The following is a 24,331-nucleotide window of genomic DNA, read 5'->3' as shown; positions in this document are numbered from 1 at the left end:
TCCTGACCTCACGATGCACCCGCCTCGGTCTCCCAAAGGGCTGGGATTACAGGCGTGAGCCACCACGCCCCGCCTATTTCCCTTGTGTCTTATATATGTATCTTTTTTTTTTTTTTTTTTGGAGACAGAGTTTCGCTCTTGTTGCACAGGCTGGAGTACAGTGGCGTAATCTCGGCTCACTGCAACCTCTGCTTCCCAGGTTCAAGTGATTCTCCTGCTCAGCCTCCCAAGTAGCTGGGATTATAGGCGCCCACCACCACGACTGGCTAATTTTTGTGCTTTTAGTAGAGATGGGGTTTCACCATGTTGACCAGGCTGGTCTTGAACTCCTGACCTCAGATGATCCACCCACCTCAGCCTCCCAAAGTGCTGGGATTACAGACATGAGCCATGGCACCTGGCCTGTATCTCTTATATATAGCTTATTTCTCTTATATTTCTTTTTAACCTATATCTCTCTTAGTTCACCTTTCCTTTTATTCCTGGGTCTCTTTTAATTTCTAAAACACTATTAAACTTAGAAAAACTTTGTTACTATTTTTTTATTTTTAATTTTTGTGGATACAGAGTATGTGTAGATATTTATGGAGTATGTGAGATATTTTCATACAAGCATACAATGCATAATAATCACATCAAGGTAAGTGAGGTATCCATCACCTCAAGCATTTATCCTTTGTGTTATAAACAATCCAATTCTTTTAGTTATTTGAAAATGTATAAACTATTTTTTACTGTAGTCATCCTATTGTGCTAGCAAATACTAGATCTTACTCATTCTTTTCAAATATTTTTTGTACCCATTAACCATCTCCTCCTCCCTCAACTCACTCCACTACTCTTCTCAGCCTCTGATAACCATCATTCTAATCTCTTATCTCCATGAGTTTAACTGTTTTAATTTTTACCTCCCACAAATAAGAATACACCAAGTTTGTCTTTCTGTGCCTGGCTTATGTCACTTAACAAAATGGCCTCTGGTTCCATCACTGTTGTTGCAAATGACAGGATCTCATTCTTATTTATGGCTGAATAGTACTCCACTGTGTATACGTACTGTTTTCTTTTTCCATTCATCAGCTGATGGAACCTTAGGCTGCTCCCAAATCCCAGCTATTGTGAACAGAGATGCAATAAACATGGGGGTGCAGATATCTCTTCAATTTACTTCCTTCCTTCCTTTTGGGTATAGATCTAGCAGTGGGATTCCTGGATCATATGGTAGCTCCATTTTCAGTGTTTTGAGGAATCGCCAATCTATTCTCCACAGTGACTGTACTAACTTACATTCCCACCAACAGTATATGAAGATTCCCTTTTCTCTACATCCTCACCCAGCATTTTTTTATTGCCTGTCTTTTGGATAAAAACCACTTTATCTAGAGTGAGATGATATCTCATTGTAGGTTTGATTTGCATTTTTCTGATGATCAGTGATGCTGAGCCCCTTTATATATTCTGGTTATTAATCCCTTGTCAGATAGACAGTTTGCAAGTATTTTCTCCCATTCTCTGGGCTCTCTCTTCACTTTGCTGGTTGTTTCCTTCACTGTGCAGAAGCTTCTCAACTGGATGTGATCCCATTTGTCCATTTTTACTTTGACTGCCTATGCCTGTGTTGTATTACGCAAGAAATCTTTGCCAAGTCCGATGTCCTGGAGAGTTCTCCCAATGTTTTCTTTTGGTAGTTTCATAATTTGAGGTCTTAGATTTAAGTCTTTAATCCGCTTTGATTTTTTTATACAGCAAGAGAGAGAGGTCTAGATGCATTCTTCTGCCTAAGGTTATCCAGTTTTCCCAGCTCCATTTATTAAAGAGATTGTCTTTTCCCCAGTGTATGTTCTTGGAACCGTTGTCAGATATGAGTTCGTTGTAGATGTATGGATTTGTTCCTGGGTTCTCTATCCTGTTGCATTGGTCTACATGTCTGTTTTTATGCCAGAACCATGCTGTTTTGGTTACTATAACTCTGTAGTACAATTTGAAATCATGTAATGTAATTCCACCAGTTTTGTTCTTTCTGCTCAAGATAGCTTTGGCTATTCTGGGTCTTTTGTGGTTCCATATAAATTTCAGGATTTTTTTCCTATTTCTGTGAAGAATGTCATTGGTATTTTGATTGAGATTGCATTGAATCTGTAGATTGCTTTGGGTAGTATGGACAGTTTAATAATATCGGTTCTTCCAATCCATGAATATGGCATATCTTTCCATTTCTTGGTGTCCTCTTCAGTTTCTTCCATCAGTGTTTTATTGTTTTCATCCTAGAGAGCTTTCACTTGTTTGGTTAATTCCTAGGTATTTTATTTTACTTGTAGCAATTATAAATGGAATTACTTCCTTGATTTCTTTCTCAGATTGTTCGCCGTTGGCATATAGAAATGCTAATGATGACTGAGGGTCTAAGTCCGGGCAGCCGAAGAGTGTGGTTAGCAAGATGAACAAAGATGTGCAGATGAGAGCAGGGATTAACCAAAAGTTGATAGAAACTGGAGAAAGAGAACGCCTCAAAGAGTTGCTGAGAGCTAAATTAATTGAATGTGGCTGGAAGGATCAGTTGAAGGCACACTGTAAAGAGGTAATTAAAGAAAAAGGACTAGAACAAGTTACTGTTGATGACTTGGTGGCTGAAATCACTCCAAAAGGCAGAGCCCTGGTACTTGACAGTGTAAAGAAGGAGCTCCTAGAAAGAATAAGAACATTCCTTGCTCAGCATGCCAGCCTTTAAGATTGAGTTAGATTGTGTTGTTGTGGTTTTATTTCTGAAAGTAAAACTTGCCATAAATTAGAAAACAATTTCCCAAAATAAAATCCTTTTTTGTGTGATGGTATACAGTTTTCAGTAATGATGTATGCATTGTATTGATTTTTTTTCCCTAAATGTGTTATTTTAATAAATATCTCATGAATGAGAAAAAAAAAAAAGAAATGCTAATGATTTTTGTATGTTGAATTTCTATCCCACAACTTTACTAAATGTATTGATTAGTTCTAATAGTTTTTTTGGTGGGGTCTTTAGTTTTTTCCAAATATAAGGTCATATCATCTGCAAACAAGGACAATTTGACTTCTTCCTTTCCCATTTGGATACCGTTTATGTTGTTCTCTTGTCTGACTGCTCTAGCTAGGATTTCCAGTACTATGTCACTATTCAACACAGTGGGCATCCTTGTTATTTCAGATCTTACAGGAACGGCTTTCAGTTTTTCCCCATTCAGTAGGATATTCGCTGTGGGTCTATTGCATATGGCTTTTATTATATTGAGGTATGTTCCCTCTATACTCAGTTTTTTGAGGATTTTTATCATTAAGGGATGTTGAATTTTATCGAATGCTTTTTCAGCATCAACTGAAATGATCATATGGTGTTTTCCCTTCATTTAGTTGCTATGATCTATCACACTGATTGGTTTCTGTATGTTGAACCATTCTTGTATCCCTGGGATAAATTCCACTTGGTCATGATAAATAATTTTTTTTAAATGTACTGCTGACTTTGGTTTGTTAGCATTTTGTTGAGAATTTTTGCATGTGTTCATCAGGGATACTAGCCTGTAGTTTTCTTTTACTGATGTGTCTGTCTGGTTTTTGGTATCAGGGTAATTCTGGCCTCATAAAATGAGTTTGGAAGTATCCCCTCCTCCTCTATTTTTCAGAATAGTTTCAGTAGGGTTGGTATTACATCTTCTTTAAATGGTAGAATTTAGCAGTGAAGCCATTGCATCCTTGACTTTTCTTTGCTGGGAGACTTTTTATTATGGCTTTGATCTCGTTATTTGTTATTGGTCTACTTGGGTTTTGGATTTCTTCATGATTCTATCTTAGTAGGTTGTATATGTCTAGAAACTTATCCATTTCTTCTAGGTTTTTCCAATTTATCAGTATATAGTTGTTCACAGTAGCCACTAACGATCCTTTGAATTTCTGCAGCATCGATTGTAGTATCTCCGTTTTCATCTCTGATTTTATTTATTTGGGCCTTCTCTCTTTTCGTTCTTAGTCTGGCTACAAGTTTGCCAATTTTGTTTATCTTTTCAAAATACCAAAAAAACAACTTTTCATTTCATTGATCTTTTGTATTGCTTTGTTTCAATTTCATGTATTTCTGCTCTAATTTTTATTATTTATTTTCTTCTACTAACTTTGGGTTTGGTTTGCTGTTGCTTTTCTAGTTCTAAGACGCATCATTAGGTGGTTTATTTGAACTTTTTCTTCTTTTTCGATGTAGGCATTTATAGCCATAAACTTCTCTTAGTACTGTTTTGCTGTATTTCATAGGTTTTGGCATGTTGTGTTTCTATTATCATTTGTTTCAAGAAATTTTTCAATTTCTTTCTTAATCTCTTCATTGACCCACTGGTCATTCAGAGGCATACTGTTCAGTTTCCATGTGTTTGTACAGTTTCCAAAATTCCTCTTGTTATTAATTTCTAGTTTTATTCCATTGTAGTCAGAGAAGACACTTGATATTATTTCAGTTTCTTGGAATGTTTTAAGACTTGTTTTGCAACCTAGCATATGGTCTGTCCTTGAGAATGATTCATGTGCTGAGCAGAAGAATGTGTATTCTGTAACTACAGAATGAAATGTTCTGTATCTATTAGGTCCATTTCGTCTATGGTACAGATCAAGTCTGATGTTTCTTTGTTGATTTTCTGTCTGGATGATCTGTCCAATGCTGAAAGTGGGGTGTTGAGGTCTCCAGCTATCATTGTACTGGCGTCTATCTCCATCTCTCACTCTGATAATATTTGCTTTACACATCTGAGTGCACCAGTGTTGGATGCATATATAATTGCTCTATCCTTTTGCTGAATTGACCCCTTATCATTATACAATAACCTTCTTTGTCTCTTTTTAAATTTTTTTCTTGAAATCGATTTATCTGATATAAACATAGCTACTTCTGCTCCCTTTTGGTTTCCATTGGCATGAAATATCTTTCGCCATCCCTTTATTTTCAGTCTATATGTGTTTTTATAAATGAAGTGTGTTTCTTGTAGGCAATAGATCCTTGGGTCTTAAAAAAAATCTATTCATTCTCTCTTTTTCTTTTGATTGAAGGTTTAGTCCATTTACATTCAATGTTATTATTGATTAAGTAAGGACTTACTCCCGCCATTTTGTTATTTGTTTTCTGGTCTTGTCTTCCTTCTTTCCTTCCTTCCTGTCTTCCTTTTAGTAAAGGTGTTTTTCTCTGGTGTTATGTTTTATTTTCATGCTTTTTACTTTTTCATATCCATTGTATGTTTTTAGACTTGAGGTTGCCATGAGATTTGCAAATAATATTTTATAACACATCATTTTAAACTGATGACAAATTAACACTGATGATATAAACAAACATACTAAAAAACAAGCAAAAAGAAAACTAAAAAAGACTCTATACTTTAACTTCATCTCCCCACTTTTTAACTTTCTGTTGTTTCTATTTACATCTTGCTGTACTGTCTATGTCTTGAAAAGTTATTATTTTTGATTTGTTTGTCTTTTCATCTTTGTACTTAAGATATGAGAAGTACACACATTGCAATTATAGTGTTTTAACAGTCTGTGTTTTTCTCTGCACTTACTATTACCAGTGAACTTTTCACCTGCAGATGATTTCTTATTGCTCATTAACATCCTTTTATTTCAGACTGAAGAAATCCCTTTAGTATTTCTTGTACGATAGGTCTGGTATTGATGAAATCCAACAGCTTTTGTTTGTCTGGGTACATCTTTATTTCTCCTTCTTGTCTGATTTTTTTTTTTTTTTTTTTTTTTGAGACGGAGTCTCGCTCTGTCACCCAGGCTAGAACGCAGTGGCATGATCTCGGCTCACTGCAAGCTCCGCCTCCCAGGTTCACACCATTCTCCTGCCTCAGCCTCCGAGTAGCTGGGATTACAGGCGCCTGCAACCATGCCTGGCTAATTTTTGTGTTTTTAGTAAAGACGGGGTTTCACCGTCTTGGCCAGGCTGGTCTCGAACTCCTGACCTCAAGTGATCCGCCCGCCTCGGCCTCCCAAAGTGCTGGGATTACAGGCATGAGCCACCACACCCAGCCTGAAGGATATTTTTGCCATATATGCTATTTAAGTTTTTTCCCTTCAACACTTTAAGTATGTCATGCCACTCTCTCCTGGCCTGTAAGGTTTTCACCAAAAAGTCTGCTGCCAGATGTACTGGAGGTCTATTTTATGTTGTTTATCTTGCTACTTTTAGGATCCTTTCTTTATTCTTGACTTTTGAGAGTTTGATATTAAATGTCTTGAGGTAGACGTCTTTGGGTTAAATCTGCTTGGTGTTCTATAACTTTCCTGTACTTGAATATTTATATCTTTCTTTAGGTTTGGGAAGTTCTCTGTTATTATCCCTTTAAGTAAACTTTCTACGGCTGTCTCTCTCTCTACCTCCTCTTTAAAGCCAGTAACTCTTAGATTTGCCCCAATGAAGCTATTTTCCAGATCTCATAAGCATGCTTCAATCTTTTTTACTCTTTCTTTTGTCTCCTCTGACTGTTCTTGCTTGCTTGCTTGCTTTTCTTGCTTTCTTTTTTTGAGACAGGATCTGGCTCTGTCATCCAGGCTGGAGTGCAGTGGTGCAATCTTGCCTCATTGCAACCTCTGCCTCCCAGGCTCAAGCCATCCTCCCAGCTCTCACTTTGTATTTTCAAATAGCCTCTTAAAACTTACTATATCACTCTTCTACTTGATTAATTCTACTATTAGGAGATTCTGATGCATTCTTCAGTATGTCAATTGCATTTTTCAGCTCCAGAATTTTTGCTTGACTGTTTTTAATTAGTTCAATTTGTTTGTTATCCTGATAGGATTCTGAATTCCTTCTCTGTGCTATCTTGAATTTCTTTGAGTTTCCTCAAAACAGCTATTTTGAATTCTCTGTCTGAAAGATCACATATCTCTGTTTCTCCAAGACTGGCCCCTGGTGCCTTATTTAGTTCATTTGGTGAGGTCCTATTTTCCTGGACGGTCTTGATGCTAGTGGATGTTTGTAGGTGTCTGGCCAGTGAAGAGTTAGGTATTTATCTGGCCATTGAAGAGTTAGGTATTTATTGTAGTCTTTGCAGTCTGGGTTTGTTTGTACTCATCCTTCTTGGGAAGGCTTTCCAGGTATTCAAAGGACTTGGGTGTTGTGATGTAAGTTTTTGGTCACTGCAGCTGTATCTGCATTAGGGGGCATCCCAAGCCCAGCAATGCTGTGGTCCTTGCAGATTCGTAGACGTACCACCTTGATGGTCTTAGATCACATCTGGAAGAATTCTCTGAATTACCAAGCAGAGACTCTTGTTCTTTTCCCTGATTATCTCCCAGATGAATGTGAGGAGGGTGATTGGTGGCAGCTTCTATTTGGCCATCTTGCTCCACCTCCGGCCTAAACTTAAAAAAACTTTTATACCACATTGGTCCTAATCATTCTGTAAAACTTGTTTTATGTAACACTTTAAAATATCTTCACGTTTCTCTTCTAATGTACTGGTTTCCTTTATCCTTTTTCTGGCTGCTGGTTTTTGTTTTTTGTTTGTTTGTTTTTTAATACTTTTTTAATCCAGACCAGTTCCTGCTATTTCCCAACAGAAATCTCAAATTATGTTTCTCATTCCCACACCCCCTCCACTTCCTGTCACCCCTGCCCCTGCGACCTCTCTGACAGGTTTCCCTACCTCCTGCCTTCCCCACTCCCCATTCCAGCTTCTGTTACACCTCCAGAATTGTTTTCCAAAGAGAAAAATTCATTTTTCTCTCTCCTTGGCTTCAAGACCTCCAATGACTCTTTGCTCCCTTAGTTACAGTCCAAATCCTCTAGCAAGGCTTATAAGCCCCTGCAGTAGTGGCTCTGGCTACATCTCCTGCCCTCCCTGCCTCTTGTGACTGGGCAGCACTGAACCAGGCAGTCTCCCATCTGCTGGCCACACCTGTAAGACCTACATCCTTGTACGCCTGTACTTGCTCTTCCCACTTGCCTTCTTGGCTCAGGGTCTGTAATTACCTCTCCCAGCCCCCATGTGCCTGGTAAGATCCTATCCGGTTTTCCAACCCTCCCCTCCAGCCTTCCCACAGCCTTCCACAATTCACCATGCCCTTCCTAACACCTCATATCGCATGGGGCTCCACTTACCCTGTCTGACTCACTTTACAGGGCTCTGTTTCTCTCTGTCTGCTGCAGGGGGCACTCCTTGTAGCCAGAGGCCATGACTGCTCTGTGCCCTGTATCCAGCCACTGGCCACATGACAGGCCATCCGTACATCCATACAGGTTAGGTTTGCTAAACTAAGTGAACTGCACTTTGGGCAAGTAACTAAACCTCTCCGAGCCCCAGTTTCTTCATGGGTAATACAGGACTGACAACACGTAGTTCCTGTGGTGTCTGCCAGGGCTATCTGGAACACACACTCAGCCCGGGGCTTGCCACACTGTGCTTATTCCTAAGTGTTAGTATGCAGCCTCCTCCCAGTCCCCTAAATGCCCTCTCCCCACAGATCAGTTTTCTCTCCTAAGCCAGCTTTTCCCTCTGAGCCTCGTTATACCTCCAAATCATCCCTATTCGTTGGAATTACACAGGACCTGGAAGCTGACAAGAGGGTTCTCGCAGAACGGAAGGCCTCTGTATTCACTAAGCAGGAAGAGAAAGAACGGGTCTGCGCAGGCAGACACGCAGAGCAGGGCTGCTGCAGCCAAACTAAGGGAGATGAAGAGCTGTCCTCAGCCAGCTCACTCCCTACTGGCCCTATCTCACCCCAAAGCTTCACAGGAGACAACTGCATCCCATCAGCATTAATAGACTTACGAGGACAAACTGTACTCAGCACATTGTTCCAAATGCTGGGCTGCCAAGCCTGCACCCATGAATATTTCATATAATAAATCTGCTTAAAGATAAATGAGTATGTTTCATGAAATAGACTTTATGCAGCAAGAGGCAAACCACAGACACAGCAAGTGTGAATCAAAATACCCAAGCCTCCCACAGACTACAACAGGTTTGCAAACTAACCTTCCCAAGGACGGGCTGGCATCCGCCATACTCCGGGGCCCTTTGCCCAGACTAGGGGCTGATGCCTGGCAGTGGGGCAGGGAGCAGGAAAGCAAGAGTGAAGAGAGGAAATGAGAGGCACAGGGGAGAGAAAAGGCCACCCCTTCGTCCTCCCCTCCTCCCTTTCAAGTTCCCCATCTCGAGAGCTGCAGGAAGAACATACAACCTGGGAATCCAGGAATATAAGATGACTCCCATACTGAAGGCAATCGGCCAATGAGAAGAACCAAAACAATGCTTAATGCCAACCTGGAATATATGATTTTTAGGAATGCAGACAAAAAAGTCTGATCACGATTTGTAGGTTTTGTTAATTTGTTTACATACACATACTAAAAATCCTGTTGATTATAAAATACTATTTTTCCCACACCCAGCTTACAAAATAATTTCTCTTCAGACCCTTCGTGTGCATCAACAGCAATGCCTTTATGAAGCCTAGAGTCAAGCTGAGTCACCCAGAGCACATCCTCCTCACCAGCTGTTTAGGGTGTGTTCGATACAGTTCCCTGTGATTTTATGTAGAATGTTGGCATCAGAAATGTCACCCAACCCACAAGAACCCGTGTTCATATCATGAAGGCAGTTGGGTGTTGTTTTTAATCACCTAACAACATTTCTCATAGTAGGGTTTTTCACCGGCCTATAATCATACATTTGTAGCCATTCACCAACCTTCAGGAATATCCCGCCCCAGAAATATCCTCCCCCAGAAATAATGAGTAAATCTGTGTTAAATTTCTTTGCCTACTTTTATTTTTAATTAATTCTGCATCTAAATTCAGTAATGACTGAGCTTTCTTTTTAGGTAAAGATGTCATCAAACAGTACTTCGTTGTTCAAACTAAAATACGTCACCGAGAAACCGCTGTGTGATATAAAAGACCTTGGAAAGGCTCAACTCTTCCGAAAGGGACAGTGTGGGGAGGAGGGGAAAGAGGTGACGCTTGCCTCACATTCCAGCATGCACAGCAAACTCAGCACGTGTGATGCAGAGAGGCTGAAGCACTGGTCGTGGCAGAGCCTGGTGCCAGGCAGAAGCAGGCACCTTTGCCACCCAGCCCTGTGCTCGCTGGCACTGAGATGCCTGAGAGCCAGGCCACCGCTCCTGTAAACACTCCCTGGGGACACAAAGTCAGGCCAAGCCTTTAGCTGCATTTAGTGGAGAAAATCCATTTTATCACTTGGCCTGCCCCACTGGGCATCAGGTGGCAGCCACACTCCCGAGCCAAGAAGGCACGTGGCAAGGGCTGGCCCCAAGCACGGAAAGATGCCAGGTTTCCAGGAGAGCCCAAGGCCTGCTTAAAGAACAGCCACTCCTCTGGCCACAGACAGCAATGCCACAGGTCGGCCAGAGGCCAGGGGTTTGCCCATCTCCTCCCCGTGCTCATCCAGAGACCATCCCCCAGCACAGCTACTGGAGGGAAGGTGATGGCACAAAGGTGAGGCACTCTCTGCCCAAGTCCAGCAATCCTGGTGCCCCTGCCACTGCTGAATCCACCTCCTGCAGGAACCACAAACAGGTTTCAACTTGTCCTGAGCGGCTGCCTGGAGCACAGGCAGGAAGGATTCCGCAACAACATCCGGACTCCGCGAGAAGGTCTGCCATCAGCAGAAATGTCCACCAGTGGGCTGGCCAGCTCGCCTCCCGCGTAGTTATCATCCAAGCTCAGTGGGCGCAACATTTAGGCTGGAATCACCCCGAAGATGAGGAGTCGGTGCCTCCTGAGACTCAAGAATGAACTCATTATGAAAAGCACGGTCTGGGGTTCAGATGCTCAGATGCCACCTAGTCACCTGGCAACCCTGGTCCAAGTACTTCAACACCCTAACTCCTCCGCACAGCGGGAGTCATGTGACTGTCCCCCAGGGCTCTCAGGAGAAGCATAACGGGAGTTCAGTAAAGGACAGCTGACACCGCCAGTACTCCGTTCCAACAGTTGGGAAGTTTTTTCCACACAAGAACACCTAGATTAGAGAAAAGAATACACTCTGTATTTACACAGTGCCAAGATACTATAGGCACTAATAAAAGCTAACTGGTAAAGGCAGGTGCAGCGGCTCACGCCTGTAATCCCAGCACTTTGGGAGGCTGAGGCAGGTGGATGGCCTGAGCTCAGGAATTCCAGATCAGCCTGGGAGATATGGTGAAACTCCATCTCTACCAGAAATACAAAAAATTAGCCAGGTGTGGGTAGTGCACCACAGGAGGCTGAGGTGGGAGGATCACTTGAGCCTGGGAGATAGAGTGTGCCATGAGCCAAGATCTCCCCCCTGCACTCCAGTCTGCTGGGAGGTAGAGTTTGCCATGAGCCAAGATCTCCCCACTGCACTCCAGCCTGCTGGGTGACAGAGTGAGACCAGTCTCAAAAAGCGCTGCCGCAATGCTCCACTGGAAGGTAGTTCCAGGCCCTTCCTCCTGCCACATTCAGCCCACATCTGGATCCCACCTCTGCTGGGGGCTGCCCAGGGCCCACCTAGAAGGTTCCTTCCACACTCTTCATGCTTAGCATGGAGTACCTATTTGCAAAACATGCTTCAAAAGTCACTAAAACAGGCCAGGCACGGTGGCTCAAGCCTGTAATCCCAGGACTTTGGGAGGCTGAGGTGGGTGGATCACCTGAAATCAGGAGTTTGAGACCAGCCTGGCCAACGTCTCTACTAAAAATACAAAAATTAGCCGGGTGTGGTAGCGCATGCCTGTAATCCGAGCTACTAGGGGGGTTGAGGCAGGAGAATCACTTGAACCTGGGAGGTGGAGATTGCAGTGAACCGAGATTGTGCCACTGCACTCCAGCTTGGGCAACAGAGCGAGACTCTGTCTCAAAAGGAAAAAAAAAAGTCACTAAAACGATCCAAACCTATAGGTAGATCAAACACAATTCTGAAATGTATCAGAAAAGTCACTAAGTAAAGACAACTGCCTCCCAGTTGGAAATGGCCTCTCCCACTCTGAAGCCTTGTCAAGCCGCAGGACACCAAGGCTGACCTGAAGAAGCGGGACAGGTCTTTCAGGACCGACACCTCCTTGGCACGTTCCCAAGGAGGAGCTGTTCACGCCTTCTCGAAGCAAGGGCAGGTGCCCTGTGATGCCCGGTATCCATACACTCGGAGGACAAGCAAACGAAATGACAGGCTCTGAGGCTGGTGGGTAGGGACACAGTAGACCCTACTATAGGCCCCACAGAATTTAAATTAGGGCACAGCTATTCTGTGTCCTGATTTTCATGTCTGAAATGATATCAAAGGTATTTCCTTAAAGGAAGTTTTCCTGGAGCAACAGACAGATGATTGAGTGACGGACAGGCAGAGCTACATCACGTATTGATCTCCCTAAGGCTTGTCAGCGACTCCAACAAGAACTGGAGGAAAAATGACTTTCTGGGAAAACAAAATAAAACACTGCTTTCCAATTAATCTGCACCATGAATGTGAAGGCACGTTTCCAGGAGGAAAGAAAAATCTAACGGACTGGGAGTCTCATTCCTACACCCATGCCAGACACCTGAACACCCCAGGGCCTCTACACTGGCTACTCTGCTGAGAGAACCCGCCCCCAGAACCTTCTCCTGCCTGAATCCTTCTAGCCGTCCAGGTATCAGTTCAAATGTCACCTCCAGAGATTTTCCCTCACCAAAAAAGTAGCTACCACCCTCACCACCAACACCACACACATGCACACAACACACACACACACACACACACACACACACACACCAGTCCTACCTATTGCATGACCAGATTCATTTCCTCCATAACACTTATCAGCAGATATGTCATATTTTTCAGTGTTTAGTCCCTTACTGCCCATCTCTCCCCAGCTCCCAGCCGGCCTGTAAGGCACCATGAGGGCGGGCCCTTGTCTGTCTTACTCACTGCTGCACACCCAGCTCTCAGGCGAGTGCTTCACGTGCAGTGGAGGCTCTGTACATGCTTGCTGCAGGTAGGAACGAGCACAGAAAGGGGCAGAGGGGCGGCGTGATGGAACAGCCGTTCCAGACACAGAATGCTGCCCCGTGGCCCCACAGCACTTGGGAACTCAGCAGTTCTTTCCCACCCCAGCATCTCCTCTGGGCATGTCATGTGCTTCTCCATCTCCGTCCCAGCCCTCACCCAGAGAGAGATTTCTTCCACATGGGACTTACTGTAAACATTCCAGAGCACAGGCCTCCTTCTCACCTTTAACCTGCTAGATAGAACGCCCTGCAGAGCCGGGCTACAATATCTCACTTTGTCAGTAGGAGCTGTTGCCTCAATTTTACACCCAACCTGCAAACTACTGATATGGCTTTTTTTTTTTGAGACGGAGTCTTGCTGTCTCCCAGGCTGGAGTGCAGTAGCGTGATCTGGGCTCACTGCAAGCTCCGCCTCCCGGGTTTATGCCATTCTCCTGTCTCAGCCTCCCAAGTAGCTGGGACTACAGGCACCCACCACCACGCCTGGCTAATTTTCTGTATTTTTAGTAGAGACGGGGTTTCACCGTGTTAGCCAGGATGGTCTCGATCTCCTGACCTCATGATCTGCCTGCCTTGGCCTTCCAAAGTGCTGGGATTACAGGCGTGAGTCACTGCGCCCAGCCACTGATACGACTTTGATGACTGGAGGAACACCAGGGTTCTTGGTCTTGTGCCGACAGGATTAACGACATGGACACACGTGGAGTGCTTTTAAGGAGCAGAAAGTTTAATAGGCAAGAAAGAAGGAAGAAAGAAGAGAACAGATCCCCGTACAGAGACAAGGGCGGGGGCTTGGAACAAAGAGAAAGCAAGTGCGGTGGAAAAGTCGTGGGTTACATGGGACGCTGGAGGAGGTGGGGCCTGATCTGCATCCAGGCTGTTATTTACAGAGCACACAGAAAAACCTGGCCCTCCCACCTTAGTTTAGGCCTTTTAATATGCAAACGTGGGGCTCCCCGATGTTCTGAACACAAGGTGTTATCTGGAGGTGGCCATGACACTTGGTACACCCAGTGACAAGGAGAAGAAGGTGAGAATCGCCCTGTTGAGTGAACCCAGTTTCTAATGGGTAGTATTTGAATATCAAAGCTTGCTAGCCCGGCCCTTCAAGCCGCCTTTTCTGTTAGAAAAGAGATGGTTCGGCGGTTGTTTCTTATTATAAGAAAATTTCCACCGAGAACCTTTACCCTAACTATCTGCCTAAAAAATATTTCTTAATAACTCCTGTAGTACTACTTCAGAATAGCTGTGCCCGAATCTAAATTTTATGTCTGAAATGATATCAAAGGTGTTTCCTTAAATGAGGTTTTCCTGGAGCGACAGACAGATAATTGAGTGATAGATGGGCAGAGCCACAGGTCTATTGATCTCTCTTTGCTTGGTCACGAACGGGTCTTGGAAACACTGTCATTCTCAGCGGCTGCCTGTTGCCTCCACCAGTGACTTGAGGTCCCTTTGAAAACAAAGGTCTCCAAGGGTAAGTGGGAAACGCTCTGAATTTGATTAGCTTTAAATGGGAAAGGTAACAGTCATCATGGATGTGCAGCTTTTATGAGGAAAGAAAAAGACAGAAGCGCAGGACGGGCCCCTCCCTCACGTGTCAATTATCACTTTTGCAGGATGTCCTGGATGTACTAATAATTTAATTTTGCCAGGCAGTACCACAAACAGCTGAAGAGGGGAAAAGCAGCCTGCCCAGCTAATTTCTAAAACCATGTCCAATATCCATTCTCACAACCTACTTTACTGACAGTTCAAAAGCGACAGCTCCTCCTCCCCACACTGTCCTCACGGCATGACGTCCAATCGTTACGCTGACCTGCTACCTCCTCACCCTCATGTCCACCTCGCACTTACTGGACAGTCACTAGTTTCTAGGTAACCAATCTGCAATGAACGTTCTGGGACTCCCTCAAGATTGCCACTGTGTCAGCAGAGATGGGCTCTATTCCAGTTGTCCAAAACCTTGACAGGACCAGGGCAGGGTAGGAGCAAATGTAACGCAAAGACACCGACCCACCGGACAGGGGGTGATGAAACGTCACCTGTCACCAGGGCAGCATGTCTCCAGCAAGCCTGCCAGCTTCACCCACACTACCAGGAGGGCAGCTCTGGGCCTGGGGTCTCCAGCTCTGCTGCATGCACATGTGGGCTCTTGCTGGGGAGACTTTTACTAAAACACAGATTCCAGGGTCCTGAGCACAGAGTCAGGGTCGGCATTGAGGCACAGGAATCTTCATTTAAAAACCACCCCCGGCCAGGCGCGGGGGCTCACGCCTGTAATCCCAGCACTCTGAGAGGCCGAGGTGGGCGGATCACCTGAGGTCAGCAGTTCGAGACCAGCCTTATCAACATGGAGAGACACCCCCCCCACCCCGTCTCTACTAAAAATACAAAATTAGCTGGGTGTGATGGCAGGTACCTGTAATCCCAGCTACCCGGGAGGCTGAGGCAGGAGAATCACTTGAACCTGGGAGGCGGAGGTTGCGGTGAGCCGAGATCGTGCCATTGCACTCCAGCCTGGGGATAAGAGCTAAATTGTGTCTTTAAAAAAAAAAAAAATACCACTCCCAAGTGATTCCACTGTAGGTGGCCCCTAGGCACTCTGAGAAAGAAGGTGACAGATGACCCCATTCTACTCAATCCCTGTCAGATGGCCCCAGGGTACTGCTTGGGTTTGGTTCTTGAGTCACACTGCAGGAGGACAATGGGCAAATTCTGGAGCAAGCTTGTCCAACCCAGGCCTAGTCTGGCTTTGAATGTGGCCCAACATATGAGTTTTTTGCAATTTTCTTTTTTTAGTTCAGCTATCATTAGTGTTAGTGTATTTTATGTGTGGCCCAAGATAATTCTTTTTTTTTTTTTTTTTTTTTTTTTGAGACGGAGTCTCACGCTGTCACCCAGGCTGGAGTGCAGTGGCATGATTTCGGCTCACCACAATCTCTGCCTCCTGGGTTCAAGCGATTCTCCTGCCTCAGCCTCCTGAGTAGCTGGGATTACAGGCGTGTGCCACCACACCCAGCTAATTTTGTATTTTTAGTAGAGGGGGGGTTTCACCGTATTGGCCAGGCTGGTCTTGAACTCCTGCAAGTGATTGGCCCGCCTCGGCCTCCCAAAGTGCTGGGATCACAGGCGTGAGCTGCGGCACCCGGCCCAATTCGTCTTCTTCCAGTGTGGCCCCAGGAAGCCAAAAGACTGGACACACCTGTTCTAGAGCATCCCAAGGAGGCAAGCGGCCCAGAAACCATTTAATTCGAGGCACGACTGAAGGAACCACGGGTATTTGCCTCACGTGGGAGTGGGAAGAGGCAGAGAGGATGATATGTGTGTCCCCTCCAAATCTCACATTGAAATGTGATCCACAATGCTGGAAGTGGGGCCTGGTGGGAAGTACGGAATCGTGGGGGTGGATCCTTCATGAATATCTTAGCACCTTCCCCTTGGAGGTAAGTTAGCTCTCGCACAGGCGGTTCACGGCAGATCTGGTTGTAGAAGTGTGTGGCACCTCCACCCGCTTCCACTCTGTCCTGCCCCTGCTCTCACCCTGTGATGTGCCTGCTTCCCCTTCACCTTCCGCCATGATCGGAAGCTTCCTAAGGCCCTCCCCAGAAGCACATGCTGGCACCACCGTTCTCTACGGCCTGCAGAACCGTGAGCCAATTACACCTCTTTTTAAAATAAATTACACAATCTCGGGTATCTCTTTATAGCAACACAAAAATGGTCTAATACACCACCACACACACACCTGCTGATATATTCTCTTCACATTTATTCTCCTCCTTCTCCATCTAGCACACTTGTGGTTCACCAGGTTTTTTCTTGCCTGTAATGAAGAGAGGATAAATGGCTACAATAAACCCCTTCTCTCTTTTAAAATCTCAATTTGCCTTTGACCCAGGTGCTCCTCACAGAGCAACAATCAAGCATCGGTCTCCAGGAAGACAAGGCTGTCATGGCTGGAAGAAAGAAGACCCGGGTAAAGGATCCAGTGCCCTCTCTGTGCCCAGTATGGCCAGACCAGTTCTCCTTCCCCTCACCCTGCTCGTGTCTTCCTCACCTCCAATGGCAAGAGGGTCTATGGCAAGCGGATACAGGGACGAAGACCGTGTTAGCATAGCAATACAGAGTTTGTCTGTCTTGTAGGTATAGCACCTCGTGGACCTTCAAACACCCAGGCCTTCCAGATGAACTTCCAGGATGACCATGAGGAACTATGGCAAACCAGCAGGATGGCACCATGTCCCTGGAGGGAGAGCAAGACTCAGGGGAAAGATGAAAAGAAACACGTTGAGAGGATTGAGGAGTGAGCAGAGGCAGAGGGGGTGAGCCCCGGACACTCCTCCAGGCTGATGAGGAATAAACCACAAGGCAGCTCCAAAGGAGAGGTGGGGGCAAGCAGGGGTCTGTGCTATCCTCTGGACTCTGTGTTCGTGACCAGCCAACAGTGACGTTAGAATGTGGCCACACGGCCTTCCAGACACCGTGACACACCCTGAGGGGTTCCACAAGCATCAATCCATGATTTCTTTAACACAGACTATCCAGCCCCCACAGCCACCGTCGGAGAGCCAGTCCCAGACTCCCAGCCGGGCCTCGGGAGGGCGGCGCACCCTCCCCAGCGCCACTCGCCACTTGCCACCCAGCACACGCCGCTCCAGCCTCCTGGTCCCAATTTCCATCTCTCCACACTGAGCAGGCATTTGTCAAAACAAATGCACGGAGTCACTCACCACCTGTTTTTGGTACTCACTAAAGAATACTTTCAGTGAATTTGAAATAATCCTTGCACAGTGGGTAGAAGCATTCCTTAATTCGCCGTTTCTATAAATCACGTTTTGCTTTTTGACATTTAATACCAAATTTTCCTGACAGTAGAAGCTGTTTTTCTACAAAATAACATGTTCCACCCCATAAAAAGGAGGGGAAGAGGTATGACGGCGAGGGAAAGAGAGGAAGGAGATGAGATGGGAGAAGAGAGCAAATGGCAGTTCCAGGATTTCACTGTGAAATCTGAGGGTGGGCGGTCACAGTCCACATATTCACCAAGCCGACCAGTTGGGGGCTGTGAGGCTTCTTTGCCAAATTCCTCGATTTGTCCTTCCATCCCATGACCTATGACCTCCAAAGAACACTGCAGTTTTACCATGAGTAACACCCAAAGGAGGCACCGAGCCAGATTCCTGCTTCTGTCACGCAGGCAGGAAGGTGGCCTGGGCCGCGAGGCTCGTCCCCATCCCCCACACCCCACCCTTGTGCGTAGCCTCCTCTAGGGGCCCGCCTCTCTTGAAACTGGCACTGAGCCCCACTTCCGACTGGCCCCCCACCTCCCTCCTGGTTCTCTGGGCTGGGGACACAGCTGGAGCCCAAGGAGGAGAGCCATGATCCCCACACAGCCCTGCCAGGCTCAATCCCTCCAACTCCAGGGCAGGCTCAGCTGCTGTATTAGTCTGTTCTCACACTGCTATAAAGAACTACCCAAGACTTGGTGATTTATAAGGAAAAGAGGTTTGATGGACTCACAGTTCTGCATGGCTGGGGAGGCCTCAGGAAACGCACAATCATGGCGGAGGGGACACACGGCAGAGGGTGCAGCAGGACAGAGAGAGAGAAGGGGGAAGCACTACACACTTTCAAACAGCAGATGTCCTGAGAGCTCACTGACTCTGGAGAAGAGCAGGGAGGAAGTCCCGCCCCCACGATCCAATCACCTCCCAACAGGCCCTTCCTCTGACAGGTAGGGATTAGAATTTCCGGTGAGATTTGGGTGGGGTCACAGTCAAACCTTATCAGCCGCTTTCCAAGGCTGCCTGCTCTCCTGGGTTTCACAAAGCCCCTCGTCCAGTGCTCCCTGAGATTGATACACACACATCCAGAGGGGTGCAAAAGGGAGTCCTGCAGGCACACGGACCAACCACTTCAATACTTATGGGCTTATATCATTGTGCAAAGTACTAAGAAAAACGCTTTAGAACTTGGATTTCAACAGATACTACCTCAGGAGGAGCTAAGGAGAAAAGAAGAAGGAAAAGGAGTTGATATGGTTTGGCTGTGTCCCCACCCAAATCTCATCTTGAATTCCCACGTGTTGTGGGAGGGACCTGGCGGGAGGTAACTGAATCGTGCGGGCAGGTCTTTCCCATGCAGTTCCTGTGATAGTGAATAAGTCTCATGAGATCTGATGGTTCTGTAAGGAGGGGTTTCCCTGCACAACAACAACACGACAAAAGACGGGAGTTTCCCCTCTTTTTTTGCCTGCTGCCATCCATGTAAGACGTGACTCGCTCCTCATCTTCCACTATGATTGTGAGACTTCCCCAGCCACGATGAACTGTAAGTCATTAAAATGCCCTTTTTCCTTGGCCAGGCGCAGTGGCTCACACCTGTAATCCCAGCACTTTGGGAGGCCAAGGCGGATGGATCACCTGAGGTCAGGAGTCTGAGACCAGCCTGGCCAACACGGTGAAATGCCATCTCTACTAAGAAAATACAAAAATTAGCTGAGCATGGTGGCCGGCACCTGTAATCCCAGCTACTCAGGAGGCTGAGGCAGGAGAATCACTTGAACTCGGAGGAAGGAGATTGCAGTGAGCCAAGATCACGCCACTGTACTCCAGCCTGGGGGACAGAGCGTGACTCCGCCTCTAAAAACAAACCCCTTTTTCCTGTATAAATTACCCAGTCTCGGGTATGTCTTTATCAGCAGTGTGAAAATGGACTAATACAGGAGTCAAATTAAAATATACGTTAAGTAAGTAATACTGCAGACAGCTCTAGGACACTGGGAAAATGCACGAAGGAAACATGCAGACGGAATTTTAGATGCACTGCTCACATCCGATGCCGCCTTCTGTGGGTAAGACACTGTGTTTAAAAGGCCAAACACGGCACCAGCAGCCAGGAGGAGTTCAACACGCTGATTTCCCCGCCTGACGTCAGAACCCACTCACCTAATTCACCTAATGTCTCATCTAAAGCCTCTCACTAAATCCCTTCCTGTAACCTCAAAAGGCTACACCCACCAGGCAATGTTCAGGATCCAGCACTTCTCTAAGCAGCACCACGCTGTATAAAACAGGCATTCGGCTCACATCAGAGGCATACAGCTCACATCAGAGGCATACGGCCCACATCAGCACACAATGGGCGCAAGGCTCACACCAGGCGCATGGCAGCACCATACTGTATAAAACAGGCATACGGCTCACATCAGAAGCATACGGCCCACATCAGCACACGATGGGCACATGGCTCACACCAGGTGCATGGCACATGACAGGCACATGTCACACTGGCACTTGCTCTTCATGGGATCACAAAGAAAGGAAACATGTGTCAGGCAGCAACGTAGACAGACATGAGCTCATCTCATCCTCGCCATCACCGTGCCCCATGGAAAGGAGGCAGCTGTGGCCAGAGAGGGGAGGGCCCCTGCCCAAGGTGACTCAGTCGATGGCCAAAGCCCAGATTTCAGCCCAGGTCTCGCTGATTCCAGAATATACTCAATCTTTCAGGAACCAGGGTTGCCCTCGCTTCACTTGTCCTATCTGACTCCTTCATTAAGGGGCACAGCTCCCACTGAGCCTGCTCACTACAAACCCAAGTGCTGTCAAAAGAGGTAAACGTGTGGTCTTTAGCCCTCTTGATGCCACATACTTCAAGTCCACGCATAAATAAACTCCAGTGGAGAAAACCTCAACATCCCAACCTAGTAACAGCCCTTTCCTGATGGATCCAGAACCCTCCACCGCTCACCACCGCCACAGCCTCTCCGGGCCCAGCACCATCCTCTCTCCCCCTGGCCAGGGTGATGGCCCCTCAGTCTACTCTCCACACGGAGGCCAGACCCTCCTCCTCTGAGCCAGCCAAAGCTGGAATCCTCACTCCGATGCAGGCTGGGAGCTGCCCTCGTCCTGCTAGCTCTGGCACGGGTGCCCACTGCACTCGCCCAGGCCACTGCGCTGAGCCTCTGACACAGCAGCCCCTCGCGCCTGCCGCCCGGATGCTCCTTGCCAGGGCTGCCCAGCCAGCTCCTTCCTTCCTTCAGGTCTTCACTCAATGCCACCTTTCAGTAACAGCTTCCCTGCCCATCCGATTAAAAACTGCAACTGGCCGGGCGCGGTGGCTCACGCCTGTAATCCCAGCACTTTGGGAGGCCGAGGCAGATGAATCACCTGAGGTCAGGAGTTCGAGACAAGCCTGACCAACATGGAGAAACCCCGTCTCTACTAAAAAATACAAAAATAAGCTGGGCGTGGTGGCACATGCCTGTAATTCCAGCTACTTGGGAGGCTGAGGCAGGAGAATCACTTGAACACGGGAGGCAGAGGTGCAGTGAGCAGAGATCACGTCACTGCACTCCAGTCTGGGCAACAAGAGTGCAACTCCATCTCAAAAAACAAACTGCAACCACCCCCATACCACCCCCATCCTCTTCTCCTGCCGACACACGGTATAATGTACTCACCTGCTAACTTACTATATGATTTATTCATCTGTTTTTCATGGAACAAAGAAATGAAAAGAAACCTAACCCTTTATGAACCCCTACTTCAGTGCCTCCCGGGCAGCGAACTAGACATTTTTAAGAGCTCATTTAGTCCTCTTCCTGCCAGGATGTAAGTGCTACAAGGCAGGGACTTTTCACCTGTTCTGTCTGTTCTGTTCATTGATACACCCAAGTTCCCAGGACAGCACCCAGCACATAGTAGATGCCCAGGCTGAATGATGGCTTCAGAGAGCAGCAGTACTGGATGGGATTACATGGATCTTAAAAATGCTCATCTCAGGCCAGGCACGGTGGCTCACGCCTGAAATCCTAGCACTTTGGGAGGCCGAGGTGGGTGGATCACGAAGTCAGGAGATCGAGACCATCCTGGCTAACATGGTGAAACCCCGTCTCTACTAAAAATGCAAACAATTAGTTCGGCATGGTGGCGGGTGCCTGTAGTCCCGGCTACTCCGGAGGCTGAGGCAAGAGAATGGCGTAAACCCAGGAGGCAGAGCTTGCAGTGAGCCGAGATCGCGCCACTGCACTCCAGCCTGGGCAATAGAGCGAGATTCCATCTCAAAAAAAAAAAAAATGCTCATCTCAAAGCAGCACTCATTTGCCTCTGGCTTTTGTGAATGACCCACAAGGGCCAACCTATGCTTCCCTCTGTCAGCATAAATGTGCACTGGCCAGATGGCCCTGGGGTCTGAGGACTCCCTCAAGCTACATGAAAGCACAGACCATCTCACTGAGTACAGCCAAGTCACCCTCGCGCCAGGCCCCTGCTGTACTGTGGGCAGGTCCCCCACCCCCACCGCACCTGCTGACTCCCCAAGGCTCAGGCCTAGCAGACCACGGTTAGGAAAGTGAGACCACTTGCCAACTGCAAAACTCAAGTGGGTGACCAATATGGGTAGAGCTAAGCAGTCACCCAAATCACTGATGTGACCCCATGTGTTTCTGACAGGAAAGGCGGGGCCCAGCCAGGTGGAAAGGGGCTATCCACAGGTTATGCAGCAGGTCCTAGAGGAGCCAGGCCCCAGGTCCTTCTCATACAGCCCTGCACCTGCCCACGAGGGGAGCGAGGCCAGGACAGATCCCCGTGAAGCTGTGCTGAGTACTGGGTCCAGACTTCAGGGAGGGGCTGCTCCGCCGGCAGCTGGAGGCACCCTCCTTTCTACCTGCCACAGAGACTCTGAATGCTCTCGGAGGGCTGGCCCGAGTGTCTGCACAGCCAGGAAGTCTGAGGTGGCACGAAGGAGCCACTCAGGTCTGCTCTCAAATTTTCCCTCCCATCCTATTCCCAAAGTTGCCCCCAAGCCTCTACCTCCTGCCTCAAATGCAGCAGGACCCACACCAATAAAAGGGAGTCTCTGCCAAGTGCTCGGGAGAATGCGGAATGGGAAGGGGAAGAGCCACCTGGAGGGGAGCTCACCAGGGTCCTGCAAAACAGAAGATGCACGCGCCCCCGGACCCAGCAGCCCCTTCCAGGCGTGACCCTGCAGAGCCTCAAGCACATCTGCAGATGCAGATGTGTGCCTGGGTGGTCACCGTAGTGGGGGTGACAAAACAGGGGAACCACTCAGCCATCTCTCAGAAGGCAAATGAGTAAACGGAGGTCCGCCCACAATAAAATACTACGCAGCAATTAAAATGACCGGGCAAGACTTCCATGAATCAGCAAAGATAAATCTCACAATCATAATGCTATGAAATCTCATACTCACAATGAAATGACAAATGGATATACGAGAGTGTTTACATAACTGCTGGAAACATACAAAGCAGTAACACATAGATATTTTATGCATACATACACACGTGGTAAAAGAAAACATACAAATTGCACAAAACACACCAACTTCTTGTGACAGTAAATAGAGGGAGTAGGATGGAGAAGAACTAGAGTGAGCTTTAGCCACGTCTATACTATTTTATTTCCTTAAAAAAAGAATCTTAAGCAAATAGAAAAAAATGTTAGCACATGTTTAACTTACACAGTAGAAACAAAAGTATCTGTCACTTTTTTTTTTTTTTCATTTTTCTGTTTTGGCTTGTTCCAGAACTAAAATTTTTAACATCTAAAAAATAAATTATATCATGAGAGGCAGAAAGTGGGGTTGTGCGATATAAATTAGCAGGAAAAACTCTTCATAATGAAGAGGCAGGAGAGTGGCGGCTGAGGAGCAGCCTGACAGACCAGACCTTCACATGTTAATCTGTGGGAACAGGACCACATAGGACTGGGAAGTGTTTCTTGTGAAGAATGAAGGAAGGTTCCTGGGAACAATTTAAAAGAAGAAAAAAAAACACACATACACACACACACACAGAGGAGAGAGAGATTCACTGTGGTGTTACTTATTGTGTGAAAAACCAGAAACTCACAGCTCGGGTTACAAAAGAAATATGACCATAACTTATGCTACAGTGATGGGAACAATAAGCTGGAGACAGGGCGGTGAGACTGGGAGGCGTTGATGGCATACGCCACCACAGGTGGGTCCCCTATTCAGTGCAATGAGTAGAGAACAACATTCCCCTGCTCGATCCAAACTAGGCCCCGAGAGACAAGGGCTCAAGGGAACATGGGAAAATGAAGACGGTTTGTTGAATGAGATTTACAGCTTTCCGCTGCCTGGAGAAGAAAGTCACAAAGGGCTCTCCGTGGGGTCCAGGCACCGCACCCCAGCTGCCCGCTTTTCTCCAAGCACTTTCTCCTGCCCTTTTCTCAGACCCTCCCTCTCCACAGGGCCCAGGGAAGGCTGTCCTAAGCTGACTCCTCTCCTGGGCCAGTGAGATTTCCCTCTCATATTTCCAGGCTGGAACAAATCCCCCAAAGACTCCCA

At 46.7% G+C, this 24,331-nt stretch overlaps 2 protein-coding genes across 3 annotated transcripts in view; one reads left to right on the top strand and one right to left on the bottom strand.

Moving 5' to 3' along the window:
• The window catches only part of XXYLT1 (xyloside xylosyltransferase 1), a 200,896-nt gene that overhangs the window by 157,594 nt on the left and 18,971 nt on the right, over window positions 1-24,331 (bottom strand). Inside the window, exon 1 of one of the 2 annotated variants that reach the window (XM_050779190.1) lies at window positions 18,515-19,922. The exons of the other annotated variant lie outside the window; for it this stretch is intronic. Within the exon in view, the coding sequence (XP_050635147.1) occupies window positions 18,515-18,556 (42 nt within the window). The 5' untranslated portion in view covers window positions 18,557-19,922. Of the gene's footprint in view, window positions 1-18,514; window positions 19,923-24,331 lie in introns of those variants that run through there. 2 annotated transcript variants of the gene reach the window in all.
• Window positions 2,399-2,923, top strand: LOC126947994 (transcription and mRNA export factor ENY2-like). Its single transcript, XM_050779238.1, has one exon. It carries the CDS (start codon window positions 2,438-2,440, stop codon window positions 2,726-2,728), a length of 291 nt encoding a protein of 96 aa, XP_050635195.1. The 5' UTR covers window positions 2,399-2,437; the 3' UTR covers window positions 2,729-2,923.

This window comes from Macaca thibetana, chromosome 2 (assembly GCF_024542745.1).
Source record: "Macaca thibetana thibetana isolate TM-01 chromosome 2, ASM2454274v1, whole genome shotgun sequence".
Classification (NCBI taxonomy): domain Eukaryota; kingdom Metazoa; phylum Chordata; class Mammalia; order Primates; family Cercopithecidae; genus Macaca; species Macaca thibetana.
The sequence above is the reverse complement of the archived record's forward strand: the minus strand, read 5'-3'. Positions and strand labels throughout refer to the sequence as shown.